This window comes from Lucilia cuprina, chromosome 4 (genome assembly GCF_022045245.1).
Source record: "Lucilia cuprina isolate Lc7/37 chromosome 4, ASM2204524v1, whole genome shotgun sequence".
Lineage (NCBI taxonomy): Eukaryota > Metazoa > Arthropoda > Insecta > Diptera > Calliphoridae > Lucilia > Lucilia cuprina.
In genome coordinates, this window is record NC_060952.1 from 101145486 (window position 1) to 101161217 (window position 15732).

The following is a 15732-nucleotide window of genomic DNA, read 5'->3' on the forward strand; positions in this document are numbered from 1 at the left end:
TAGGCATGTTTTCTTTGTTAAATTTATTGTAGCGCATAATTTCTCATCGCAGATTTATATATTTTTATATTTTATTTTTTTTTAATATAAAACCGAATGTTTTGTTTAAGTATTTTATGTAAAATATTTCTTCCTTTAGAGGTATAAATGTCCAATTAGTTTTTTTAACACAAAATATAGGAAAGATTGCGTGAATATTTTAAATTTGAAAAAAAAAACACATATTAGTTATATGCGGTTAACCATTCACCATTTTTTTAAATTTTTTATTCAATATTCAAATTGAACTATACGCACATATGCATTTTATTATACATTTGTTCATAATATTGTTATTTCATTATGTATATTGTTGAGACTAAATACCAAAACTTTAAAAATGTTTATAAACATTCTTATTAGATTCCATTATTTCACAGCTACATGTTGCACAATCCACAAATTCATTCCTCTTATCTACTCCATATTTAAAAATTAATTTTTTCGTTGTTCTCTTTCTCTCTCGCTCACAAGGGAATAAAAAATCAGTTCTCCCAATTAGAGAACTTATTTTTATGCTTTATTTATTTTATTCTTATTTTTTTTTAGTCCCCTAATATGTACAAGTTTCCGTTTATCAGCAGTCAGTAGGGTTTCAGAATTTGAAGGAAGACTTTTAATTTTTGATGCGAGTAACTTGTATCATAATCATAGAAGTGCTTAAAAGTACATTAATTTATATTAATTGCTTGTTCTATGTATAAATATGTATAAGGAATATGTAAATATGTTTAATTGTGGAGTTAATTTTTAACATTTATCAAAAAAAAAAAAAAAAAAAAAAATACAAATACATATACATATATTTTAGCTCTACTATGTCATTTTTCCATTAAAAATTTACATAAACATATGTATGTATGAATGCATGTATTTTACAAGAGGCGCTCAAACAATTTGCGCGTTAACTGGCATTACAAATATTTCTGAATTTTTATTTTAATATATATATGTATACCTATATCTATACATATGTATACCTAATACCTAGAGGTATTATAGTATAAATAGTATAGTATAAATAGTATCATGGCAATAAAGCATTCTACAAAATTCTTTGAAATAAAGACAAAACAAGCAGTAAACCGATACCGAACATTGACAATTTTTCTGTCCCATTGCATCTGAAAATAAAAAAAAATATTTTATTAAAATTACCAAAAATATCTATTCTGACATTTTATAACATGAATATACGAAAAGGTTAAGTAGTTGGTAATATGATTTGAATCAGTTAATATATTAATAAATTGTACTTTTTGAAATACTTTACTTACTTTCCATCCTGTTGAACCCATGTTAATTGCGAAAGGCTAATATGGAATAGATTTGCAAGTGCATAAATTTCATTTTTCACAGTGCTGTTAACTAATTTGTTTCTACTTAATATACGAATAATAGACATGCTAGACGCTAAGTCAGAGTAACCACAGACGATAGAATAACCACCCTTGCTTCCCAAATATTTAAATTTTACAGTCACATTTACAATTTCATCGGAATATGTTAAATTAAAATTGCCGTGTTTAGCTTCACTCCAAGGAAATGCCAAAGATTCGTGTGTTGGCACCCAACCATTATTAACATTATTTATATAGTCCAGTTGTAAAGTATATGTGCCGTTAACCTCTGATTCTGGAGCTATGATTTTTAAACACGCCGGCACTTCACTGCTGGGTAAACGGGCTATTTCATACCAAACTCCCTTCACCTAAAAATAAACACTGGCAATTAATTATTGAATAGTGTACCATTCGTTTTTCATCATACCTGACTGTCTATGTCTACGGCATTACCATTTTCAGAACAACTCCAAAGTGCAGAATCGACTATTCTAAATACAGTTATCAATAAAATGATACCGATTACGATATGTGATATAATTTTAAAAACCATACTTTTGCTTAATGTTTTTACAGTTAGTTAGTTTGTTATGTTTTTATAAGTGCTACGTCCGTATCAGACCAACTTATTATTATTACTATACGCTATTGCTTTTTATAGTTATTAGTTACTTAGTTTCCTAAAAACATTCTTATCAGTTTCAATTAGAGAAAAAAAAAAATTTTATAAAAATTTGAGTGCACTGCTGAGTGACTCAGTTTATACAAAAAAAAAAACTTATAAAACAAGTAAGAAGTTATAGTCGGGCAAGACCGACCATATGATACCTTACACCTGTATATGAATATCAAGCATTTGAAGTACCTTGCCTCAGATACACTTAAGCCATTTAATGTTAATATAACTGAAAATTTATGTAAAATTTTGATGGGGGCTTTTTATAGGAGCTAGGGTCAAATGAGGCCCTATAATTGTAAAGTTCATGTGGGTTATCAAGGCTAGTATAGAACTTGGTTTTGCAGCTTTTTTCGAAATACTAGTATATTAAACATAATTATGAATGAAAAGGTCCTATTTTGCGGGTTCATTTGTATATGGCTTATTTGAAATAAAGGACCGTTAATAACTATTTTCAATAGGCTTTGTCTACGATACAATAAAATATACTGTGCAAAATTTTATTGAATTATCTCCAAAGTTGCGACCTGCATTTTGATTAAAATGTTTACAAGCTCTATTCGGGGGTTCAGTTGTATGGGGGCTGGGTGAAATAATGGACCGATGTTAAAAGTACCTAATTTTGTATATTGTATGTAATACAAAAGTAATTATGTATTATATAGCAAATATGAATGGGAATAAAATGGGTCTATTATTTCACCTAGCAACTTAATTTTTTTGTAACCGAATTGGTAAAATATTTCCGAATTAAAGAAATAAAATACTATTTTAGAAAATAGTTCACATGCTCACTAGTGTAAGGTTTCATATGGTCGGTCATGTCCTATTATACACTCTTGGTAGTTGAAATTGAAATTTAAATTGAACTTTAAATATCACTAATACAAGCCAATTGCATTTTAATACTTGTTATTGTTTTTTTTTTACCTAAAATTACATATTAATTGCTCTATCTAACTTTTATTAATCTAAATCCGTCAATTAGTCATCACTCCAAACACAAAAGCTGTTTATGTTGTACCAATTTTCGGACCCCATATATTCTGGATCCTTATTGGTAGCGGAGTTGATTAAGCTATGTCCGCCTGTCTGTCCGTCCGTCCGTCTGTCTATCTGTCCGTCGGTGTGTTTGTTGAAATCAGTTTTTAGAGGACCCCAGATATCGGCGAGATCCGAATCTTCAATAATTCTGTTAGACATTTTTTATTCATGCTCAAACAGAAATTGCAAAAAACAAAAACGAAATACATAATCATACGGTAAATTTTTTATTGTACTCTGTTTATAAAAACAAAGCAGAACGAGAGCAGCAGAGCAAGAGTAGTAGAGCGAGAGCAGCACTAGTGTGTTGTTATTGCTAGAAACATGAAATTATGTATGTGGAGCCTGCCTTAAGATAGAAGCCAGAAAAAGGACCTTTTTGGTACTTTTTCGTTTTTCAAAATGTACTTTTTGAATTTTCTGTAATATTGAACCCAGAAATATGAAATTAAGTATGTAGAGTCTGAATTAGATGAGAATCTACAAAAGGAAAGTTTTTAGTACTTTTTTGTTTTTCAAAAGGTACTTTTTGAATTATCTATAATATTGAACATAGAACATGAAATTAAGTATGTTTAGCCTGATGTAAGTGATTTGAATGAAGAGTTTTTGATACCGATTTTTTCTAACACATCATGGTGAAGGGTATATAAGATTCGCCACAGCCGAATATAGAACTCTTACTTGTTTTAAGTTGGGTTTATAAGATCTAGGAAAATTATTATTATTACTTGGAGATTTTTTAATGTTTTTTATATTAATAACTATGAATTTCGTCAGGAGTCTTAAGTTCAAAATTTCGGCACAATAAACATTAACCATTACATATTCTGAACATTTCAGTGTATTAATTATCACACAATATTCATATATAGTAGATACTTACTTGTATTTTGATGAAGTTTATTTACTCGTATAATGCCAACTAAAGCAGCAATTTTTAAAAACACAAGTATATGATGCCGTCATTATTGTTAAACATTGCTCCTTTCCCATTTCATTATATTTACTTACAGTCAAGAAAGCCGAGTTATGTTGACTTGACTATAATGATGCCAAGGACATTATTACAATACATCTTTTTAAACAGATGAATAAAAAAAGAAACAAACAAAAACTAAAAATAATGAGCAACAAGAAGGGAATGTTTGGCATAGTATTTAAACTAGCAACTAAAGTTTAAGATGCAACTGCAACAATGGTAGCTCATAAAAATTCCTTTACAGGATGTGTGCATCATACACAAACTTACACGTACAGAAATTTTTCACTGGAAACAGGAAAATGACATACATATATACAATACAACATTATATGTATGTACGTATGTATATAGTTCGATGTTTTATCTATAGGAATTTATATATGTTTTTACAAGTAGTAGAATATCAAAGAGCGTGAGTTTCTAACTTGGGCATCTGTGTGTTTGCTGTTAAAAATTGTGATGCTGCTGATGTTGATGTTGACGACTATGATATGAACGGTTGTATATGTGAGGATCTGAATTAAAATATAGTATATTGCGAATTCTGGTAACATTGACATCTTTAAGATTCTTTCCAAGTCGAGCGTAGTGAAGCGTATTGAAGTGTAAAACGGAAAACAAAAGAATCAACTTAAATTGATTTTCAGGAACAAAGTTAAACAATACGCAAAACTAAAACTAGAATTAAAAAAGGCAAAAATAATGTAGAAAAGGACACCCATCCTTCAATGAAAATAGCACTACTCTTTGCAGGCATGTTAGTGCAGCATGCTGAAGTGATGCACAGTGTAAAAAAAGAAGATGCCTTGACTTTAGGCAAGTGCAAGTTGATTGCAAATTATACTCAATAAGCATACAAAACAGACAAAGCAAAATCGAGGAAGCGACTAACCAACTACTGTTGCTGTTATACATGCTTCATCGCAGAATGTTGTTTATACTCCAGAGACACACTTCATGCTTTAAAATACATACACATTTTCTTATATACAAATATACGGATAAATATAGAGATACAAGCTTTCATATACAAAGATTCAAGGATGAGATGGCTAAATATGGTTTTGTTGATGGTATCCACCGCGTAAATTGTAGATTATGTATACATATTTTTAATCGTACAAGAGTATAAACTCGTATATAAGCGCAGTAGTACTCGAATAAATTATTGTCCTTTGTTGATGGTACTGTTGGTATATTATTGAATGTGTTTTTGTTTTATTATCACCTTAACAAAATTAAAGTATAAAATTGTATACATTAATTTAATTTTTACTTTTGTTCCTATTGTGTATAATGCAAATAATTAATACCGACCGTCAACCGGGCAGACATATAGAGGAATTCCCAAACATTTGAACGTAATAGTTTTTGTAAGCAGTAGACGTATAAAAAACCTTTTTAGCTATAAACAATTAGATTTGACTTCCGTTGTTCACAGTATTATCAACATCAGAGTAGTCTGCTCATCAAAATTACAATCAACGTCATTGTCATTATTTTCATAATCAGAATCATCATTAACAGCACTATTGTTGTCATTGTCATTATCATTTACTTCCAGAGCAGCAGACTTACGCACAACTTTCAAATAATGATTTACGATATTGTGCACAGTTTTTAAATAATTCGCTTCTATTATATGCTCAAGTATTTTGACGGCGTCAATTTCCATTGAATGGAATTGCATGCCAGTTAAGTACGTCCAGAGGCAATTGCATTGTGCATCATTATTTCTTTCTGTATGAATTTGTGAGGCAGCAGTTTTACACGTTATACAAAAAATTATTTATGTGACATTTATTTAGTATTTTACCGTTCACCACTATAATGGAGAGGATATTATATGTTAGTGTAAAAATATATTGGTTATACATCCACCGCAAGGTATATGTCGCCTATTTCATCTAATCCCATACAACTGAACTCAAGGAATGGGGCATTAAAGCTCAAAATTATGTGAAATATACTTCTCTCTTAGCAGCATAACTAAGTTTTATATAAATACTAAATAAATTTTACGGGAATCTGCTTATATTTAAAAATATCAAACCCAGATTAAATTCAAAACAAATGATTTTGAGCTCATAAACGAACTCTGTGGATTTTGTTCAAATCGGTCCACTTTTTCTTACATTCTCTTGTAATAATATTAAATTTACAATTTATGTTCAACGGAAATAAAATGTTTTTGGTCTAATACATCAATTTAAATCTTATGCAGCATGACATAAATAAATATACACACATGCATATGTGTATTGTTGTAGTAGTTCAGAAGTAGAGATCATAAAAAGCAGATGTTGCCAACCATAATTTTTATTATACATGTTGCAAGACAAAGTTTGTATAACAGATTATAACAATCATATTAAGTTTTTATGCGAACGGATGAGTCAGTCGTAAGGTGGTGGTTGTGACATTTTAGTTTAATGTTATTTTCAATATTATTTATACGTACTGCATACCAACTGCGTATACACACATTCAAACATACAAACACAAAAGGAACTTCTCATCACGTACAGTGTATTTTTAAATGTTTGCTATTGTTTCCATGTGTTATTATTGGGATTTTATCGCACTTTATTTTGGTAAATCATTGTTGAAATATCGCGCATATATATACGTCCATAATAAAAATTATACAGTCAAACCGACAATAATACACGAAGACAGACATGCTAAAATGCAGAAATTGTACAACAAGTTTAAAAACTCCAAAAAGTATGTATTCATTTAAAGATTTTCAAGTTAATATTGTAAAGCTTATCACTACAACAGGAGTAAGAAAAATAACGGCAAAAGCAACAGCAACATCGTCAGGATCAAAAATAACAACGGGTGTTGGGAGCATGTGTACGCATGTATCTGTGTATACACATGTTTTTGTTGTGTGTTGATGTGTGGCAGAAGTGTAAAGCTGTCTTAAATTCTACTCATTAAGCTGATTATATTGTTATCCTTTTTATTATTATGCATTCATTGTTTTAAGTGTGTAAGTGATGTGATATCGACTTTAAAGCTCTCACACACATAATATATTTACCTCATACATTTACGAAAGTGTGGATTTGTTGTTGGTTGACAATACCAATATTTGCATTAAGGATAATTTTGTTGTTATTGCTGTTGAGCACTTTGACAGACATTTCGTACGTGTTGCCAAAAAAATTCAAAATTTTCCAAAGTTAAACAAAATAATGTTGAAATGTGCTTCCAGCTAGAATGGGAGTTTGAGTTTAGAGCATTTTATGTTTGTTCACTTTTTTCTTTGTGAATGAGGATACTACTGCATTTTAATTATGTAAATTATATTTATACAATAATATCTTTTATTACGTACATTTTTACAAAATAAAAAATACAACTTCTGGTCAGAATTTAAATTGGAAATATCGAAGTTTAATATATGTATATTAGACCGACTCACAAAAAATGGTGCTTGAGTTACCCCCCTCAAAATATTCGCTATTATATAATATGTTGTTACCCAAAATATTTTTTTTAAGTGTTGTCCGTTCGTGAACTGGACAGTTTTCAAGAAAATATCCTATTGGGGACACGATTTTTCGTGTTCAATTCAATGATTTATCCAGCTTAAAAAAATCTTTGTTTTGAAACAGTAAAATTTAAAAAAGTAACTGGAAAAGGACTTTTTTGTAAACCGTATACCCATGAACGGACATCGTTAGGGGTAAAAAAACGCGTTTTTGCTTTCAATGCAGAGTGAGTCGGTCTAATGTACAAACATATATATGTACATATCTATTAGGATTGTTATTCGAATAAAAATTATTCAATTAATCGAAGATTTAGTTTCTCTTCGGTTAAGAATAATTCTAAAAAATTCAAATAAACGAATATTCGAATAATATTTTAATGTTACTTTTTACCCATATTTTATTATAATTAATTACATTACATTAATATTTTGTAAAACAAATACTAAATAAGAACATCCGTTATAGTTGAAACAAATATTTTATTACTTATTGCAATTTATAAAAATTTTTATTTGCAATGTTAATAAAATGGAGTAATTGAATGTTTCCTGCATAGAATCATTTCTAAAGCAATTCTAAGTTTTCTTCTTTTTTTTTAATTTGCAATAAGTTTAACAGATAGTTCCTTAAAAACCGTTTATATAAAATTTAATAACAATACAATTATTTTTAAGCGAGTATGTATCTGGTGGGATACTCATTTGGGAGGTAGGATTGATTGTCAACCTATCACTACGTAGTAGTCAGTAGTGTTCTGATAACGAAACCCTGTTTCTCAGATCATTTTGGTGCAAAAACTTTCCGTGCAAAACGATTTTCTAAATCCATTCACAAATAAATGTTCATAGTTTTTTATAGTATAATATAAATTTTTGGAAGCCGCTGCCCCCATCCTTGACTTTTCTCTATATAGATGTCGCTGTCAAACAGGTGTCATAGCTGTTTATATCGAAAATTTTAAGTATTGTATTAAAAAAATTAAAATTTTGTTTAGAGTAAATATCGAAAACTTTCTCGCGGACATTTTTTTAACGCTCGGTAAAAAGTAATATACTTCTTCGATGTATATTTTTACACCTTATGTGGAATGGATAGAGCCGTATTGAAATTTTCAAAAATTGTATAAAAATTATAACCGTAATATATATACTCCGAGTTCTTATAAAGGGCGGAATCGATTAAAAAATGTCTGTCTGTATGTTTGTTAAAAATTCTTTCAGAATTCAGAAAATTACTTTAATGTTAATTATTGACAGCGATGATATACAATATTAATAAGATACTAATACGCAGCGCCCTGATTTCTGGTACATTTTCATTTTTTGGATTGTATTTTTTGATAAAACATTATGGTGAAGGGTAAGTTAGATTCGGCCCAGCCGAATATAGAACTTTCACTTTTTTATATAATTTCAATTTTCTTTCTCATTACTGTCATAATTGTAGTAATGATAACACGACACCATACAAACAGTTTTCTTGTTGTTATTCTGGAAGTACGAGTTGCAACCAGTGCTATACTAGTATTCATTACTTATTATAAAAATAATTTTGAACAAAAATGTTTGACTACTCTCTACTCTTATCTCTACTCTTCAACCATAATATTTATTATACATATACTGTATTGTGTTCTGTTCTTTGTTTATTTGTCGTCAACTATATTATGGTAATTAGATTTTCATTCCTTTTTTATTTTATTTGGCCAGACACAGTTTTTTAAGGTATTTTTGTTCTTACTCATAACAGGGACAGAAATTAAAAAAGGATTTTTTATTAGACTTTTATTCAAATGATTGTAAAAAATGGGGGTTTTAAAAATGACAATAACAACAATTGTGTATGAGAAATAAGGAAAAGCTGTTGGAAAGTGTTAAAAAAATATTACGACAGATATTTATTAAATAAAGTATCTCGTGTTTGGGCAAATATTAGTACATGGAATTGTTAAGTTGTCTAAAACATTTTGGGTATGTAGAAGATACAATGCGATTGAAGTCAAGTTTTTGAATCAAACTTATTTGCGTCACATGTATTCAAGCACACTTTCACCATTGTGTTGTTCTTCTTTGTCTACAAGGGTTGTTTGCAACAATATGTTGCTTCCATCTTGTACATTTTTCTTTTTTTTTAAATATAAAAAATGTTAATATTGTCTTATAAAAATAAAAAAGCATAACACTGCGGGTACGGCATATTGTTCTTTTCGAACTTAAATTCGTACAAATATATACATATATATATTTGGATTCTTTCTAAGGATACTCTTCGTATTAGGAAATCAAAAGTTAAGAGCATAATAACGGTGCTTCTAAATAATGCTGATGATTATGAATAGTAAGATGATTATGGAAATAAACATATTAAGGGTTGTTTAAAAATTAGAAATATTTTTCTGTATATGTAGATGTTTTTGTTTTCCTAACTACCACACAGTCAGCTTGTCTGTTGTGTTTCTTTTTAAGTCTTGTAAAAATTAACTGCAGACGGTGTTAAATTTCTCGGTTATTTCCCCGAGCTCCCATCAAAAGACCTGTAACATAATTTTACGTATTTTTTCATATTACAATAGTTGTTGTTTCTATTTTTCATAACTACCTTTACATAAATATGTATATGCAATATTAAAAAAGGAGATCTTTGGAAAATGGTTTTTATTAAAATGACGTTTACAAGGGTGTGTGCCATTGTTTGGAGCATAGCAATTCTTTTGATTGTCTTTTGAATTTGTCTTAAAAAAACTGACAGGCAAGAGAACGGTCGGTTACAAAGTGAATAAAATATTTAATAGGAAAATTAAATTTTCACCTTTTCATTAAATGAAAAACAGAAACAAAATACCCATTACATCAAAAAGTAAAAAAAAAAATTAAGAATTATGATTTGTTTGTTTTTTATGTCTATTAGTGTATACGTAGAATACATACTAACATAATCATCATTTATGTATGTTTCCTTTTTTAAGCTTTAAAAATCCTAACTCAGCAATGGTGATTTATGAGGGTTTACTATTTTTCAGAAAAAAGAAACACAAAAAAGCTCAAATATAAGAATGCGAAAAGTAGGTTTGAAGTGGGAAGAATATTACATTTTGTAAATTAACCCTGACAACAGAGGTTGGGCCAACAATCAGGCGAGGGTTTAAAAATTGACTGGGTTGACTACATGACTGTTGACTACTTATTGCTCTATAAGCTGTGGGTCGATTCGTTCTGTTTGAATTGGCTTGTGTTTTTTAAGGTCTTTCAGATGTGACATATTAAATTTTAATTAAATTGCATTATGATTTATTTTCTTTGCTTTAAAAATACATTTTTAAAAGTGTACTAGTAACTGAGCTTCAAAGTACTTTAGATAATTTGTTAGAACTATTGTTTTTGTTTGCAAAAAATTACAGTGAAGTTAAAGCATTATTAAATAGTAACCATTCTGGTATGAAATGTCTCAAACAAAAAACGAGTTTAAATGAAAGTTGTGTCATTTATAGTTCCTTATTACATTTATAGTAATAACGCATTATTTTAGGGATCTACAGCTGGTTTAAGTTAGTTATTTTGAAAGTATATTTAAATTCGGAAATGGAAAATTAATTGTAAACTAACATTAATTGGCTTACCACAAAAGAATTGAATCGAATTTTCTCGTGCACAAAAAAACGCAATTGTATACTTATAGGTTGCTATAAATAAACTCTTAGAAAGTACATTTATTTTCGAACATGTATTTAAAATAATTCATTCGTATTTTGGGTTCTATATTGTAAGTAATATTCACACTTAAATTTTGAGTTTTAGTAAAATTTATAATAAAACAAGTATGAATGTATAGTCGGGCGTAGCCGACCATATGATACCCTACACCAGTCAGTATGTATGTTAAAAATGGGGATTATTTAAAAAAAGCATTTGATTTGTTTTTTAACTTTATTTCGGAATATTTTTATTTTTATTTTTTTTTTTGCAAAAAAAAAGAGATTTTTTACAAGAGGTCTCAAAGGGGAATAGGGCGAAATATGGACCTATCCTTATAAATGCTGGTAGGGGGAGTTAAGTCTACTTCAATATTATTTCAAATTTCATACAATTATCTTGAAAATTGCGGCCTGTTTACATGCACAGCCAGCCAAACGGACGGACATAGCTTGATAGACACAGAAAATGATTGGTATACATTAAGGTGGGTATAGGACGAATATTTTTATATGTTACAAACATCAGCACAAACCCAATATACCCTCCCCACTAAAGTGGTGTAGGGTATAAATATAATTTCTCATATGTATGAGGAATATTAGGGTGATATAACATTATCCTTTTCTCACATAGTATAAATAAGTACGTCGAAGGAGTATATCCCTTTTTCTCAAGCATTAAAAAGTTTCCGCAGTAAATTCATTAATGTCTTCGTAACTCTAAATAAATATTTTAATTTTTGAAAATAAAACTTAAATTTACACAATAAACTTGTGTCATTGTTTGATCCTCAACATCTTTACAATTTAACTACCAAACAAGCAGATTATATTATTGTACTTGTTTTGCAACGGAATATTTTTGCACCAAAATCACCCGATGAAAATGTTTTTGTAGTTCCTAATATTAGAGTTATAACTCTAAGGATTAACTATATAAAGTCATATTATTATCTATGTTTGCTATCAAAATAGTATACATAATTAATAATTAAAAAATTACAAACATTAGCCTTTAATTAAATAACTAACGAACCAACATTTGAAACACATATTCATACATTCATATCTATGAAGGTAAAAAGGTTTCTATAAAGAAATGGTTGATAGAAAATATTATTTGAGTCGTGTTTATGACACGTGTCATAATATTAATTTACTTTATTATCAGTAAAACTGTAATAAATTCTTTTAATTTTCTTTTTGTTTTGTTTCTGGTTGCAACAGCATTAACTTTCCTTCCCTTTGTGTTTGCAACAAATTTGACAATGACATTTTATTATTATTAATACACAAATAAAAAATAAAATAAAAACGAATAAAATAAGAACGTGTGTCAAGTGGTTCTCATGACAATATTTAATTGAATTAAAAATTTGTAAATTGCATTTTTCGATTTATTATTTATTCATACAGACATACCTATATACATACAGTTAATCACAAAAATAAGTATACAGAAATACAGAAAATTGGTTTAATTAAAAAAGGATATTATTTTTTAAAAAAACAAAAAAGTAACACATATATATTTATGAAAATAATTATGATAAATATTATTCACTACTTTTTTCTGCATATTTTAAGGCCCGCAATCGAAAATAATGAAGGTATACTGATTTTGTCATTCCGTTTGTAACACATCAAAATATTGATCATATGTCTTATATGAGCCAAATTCTGTCGACCAAATTTTATGAAGATCGGTCCATAATTGACCCTACCCCTCATATATGGTCCACTTCAAATTTACTGGCTTAAAAATACGAGTTTAGCTCTGAAATTCTTATAAGTAAGTTTCTTACGAGCAAAAATCTATATACCGAATTTTATAAGGATCAGTCTATAATTAACACTACTCCCAATATAAAGTTCCCCTCAGAAAATGACTTTAACTCTCACTGCAGGGTTGAAAATACGAGTGTAGCACTGAAATTCGACCCAAGTTTGTTTCTTATTAATTGACCTTCAAATGGCGCATTAGAAGTTGAATTTTTAACTTTTAAAAAGAGTTGTTATTTTTACAAAAATGCTACTAATCATACCATAATATACCCGAGATAATAACCATGTTTTATGGATCGGACATTTTTCAATTCTACCAACAAATTGAGACGTATCCGTGTTCACAAATTTGTATTCACAAATTTGTATCACTTCAGAAACAATTTAAACTTTAAAATGCAATATATCCCAACTTTGACCCAACTATTCAAAACGGAGTATGTTACTAGATTCTACGACCGAAAATTGATTTTACGTGTTTCGGCGTTTTTCTGCGACTTTCTGAAATTTTACGTACATTATAATTTCCATAATTATTCTTTTATTACTTTTTTTTTCAAATACCCAATTGTCAGAATTTTTGTATACTTATTTTTGTGATTAACTGTATGTATGAATAGAATAATTATTTGATAATTTATTGCATGGATTTGTATATGTTAGAAACTACTGTAAATACTCAAACATCCCTTTTTAAAGGTAAAATTCAAATATTGCTTGGATCAGTTTCGCTGCATGATGAAGTGACGCATGTCACTTGCTAATATTCATACGAATGAGTTGTCATATCTAGCTCTAACTGTATACATACATATGTATAACAAAATGAATGAATTTATGCTTTGTTTGTTACATACAAAATATATGTATATTAAAAACAAGTATGAACGTATAATCGGGTATGGCCTACCATATAATACCCTACACCAGTAATTATGTTAAAAATGAAGTTTATTTATTTTTTTTAAATAGAATATCTAATTTGTTTTTAACTTTATATATTTTCACTTATAGTTACAAAAAAAGAGATTTTCTACAAGAAGGTTCATATCTTGAAAATTGCGAAAATTACAAAGACACACGCACATAACAATTTTTTCTTAATATTTACGAAAATTTTGTGTATAATACGAAATATTATATAATTAAACCTTTTTCTTATCTTGCGAATGTACGAAATAATATTTACATTATAATTTAATAAAACATTAACAACAGGATGATAATTTCTTAACTAAAATTACAAAAAATATTTTTAAAAGAACAAATTAGTTATTATAAACACATATTACTTAAATATTCTTACTTATTCTAATTTATATTTCACACAGTTATGTTGTATAATTTTTCTAAATTTATTTTGCAATATACTAAAATATTTTTACACACGATACGTTTGAACAATGTACGACATTTTTCGTATATTTTAGCCATGGATTATTTTCGGGACAGAAAATGTTTAAAAAATTATTTCACTATAGAGTTGCTAAGTAAATTTGACATAAAATATTTCTAAACAAAATCGAAAAAGTTGAATAATATGATGTTTTTAATAAAGGAGATTGTTGAGGTTTGTTGGTAACTAAAAACCTGAAATTGGTATTTGAAAATGAAACTTTGTATATGTTGTTTAGTTAGTTTTCTTTAGTTCCTTTTTGGGATCAAATCATGTAGTTTTTTCGTAATCATTGCTACGCATACACTCGTTATTTGAAAAATTGTATCTAACCAAGCATAAAATGTTGCGGCGGGTTCTTATTCAAGTCTAGAGATGAAATTATATGAACGCATCTAACCACCAACTATACCTTCCATCTGTTTCACCAACTACCCCCAATTTTAGCATTCATACTTTCGCCGTCTATTCATTCATGCATCCACAACACACAAACCATAGTAACCACAAGCTTTTATTAAACTTAAAGCTTTTTTTGTTTGCCAACAATCCATTCCCTGTGCGTTTTTTTTTTTGGCTTATTGCAGGCATGTGTGTCTGCATGTGTATGCGTTCATGGATTACAAACGTTATTTGTGAGTGTGTTCTGACGCGTGCACTTGTAATATGTTTAATGTATTGTGATGCAGCAGTACCAGCATTTCTACCCGGCAAAAACTTTTATTAAAAAAATAAAAATTCTACAACATTTTATGAGAATCGTTCATAATTGACAAAAAATTCAGTTAATTTGTGAGCTGGACATTTTAATATTTTCGAAATTTTTATTATGTTTGTAGTACATATTTCTAAAACAATATATATTATTTGACAGGTTATTTGAAGCAAGTCTAGTTTACAATATTATTTATGTTATTTATAATTAGTAAATTATTTTATATTCCTAAATAACTTTCTTTAAATTGGTTCAGCTACGAACGGTCATGGCTAGATTTAAAATATTTTGGTAATTATCATTACCAGGGCAAGGATTTTCATGCACTAAAAAATTAAAAATATGCGTTTTTAATATGCACTATAAAATGGGAAAACATGCACTGAAAATGTGAAAAATGTGCACCAAAAAATATTTCTTTATGAAGGTACATATTAATAGTATTCAGATCTTAAGATTTTGACAACAATTATACAAGTTTTTAAGGACTGCTTTGTTTAAATGTTTTTTTGTATAAATTATATTTCCGCCGAATTTTTCGTTTGGTAA

General features: G+C 28.5%; 1 protein-coding gene across 1 annotated transcript; it reads right to left on the bottom strand.

The window, feature by feature from the left end:
• Positions 1 to 240: 240 nt before the first annotated feature.
• Positions 241 to 2001, bottom strand: LOC111674515. The gene is made up of 3 exons (XM_023435132.2): positions 1810 to 2001; positions 1317 to 1750; positions 241 to 1163 (listed from the first exon to the last, which is right to left on the bottom strand). The coding sequence occupies exons 1-3, from the start codon at positions 1933 to 1935 to the stop codon at positions 1085 to 1087; spliced, it is 639 nt and encodes a 212-aa protein (XP_023290900.2). The 5' UTR covers positions 1936 to 2001; the 3' UTR covers positions 241 to 1084.
• Between the last annotated feature and the right edge of the window lie 13731 nt (positions 2002 to 15732).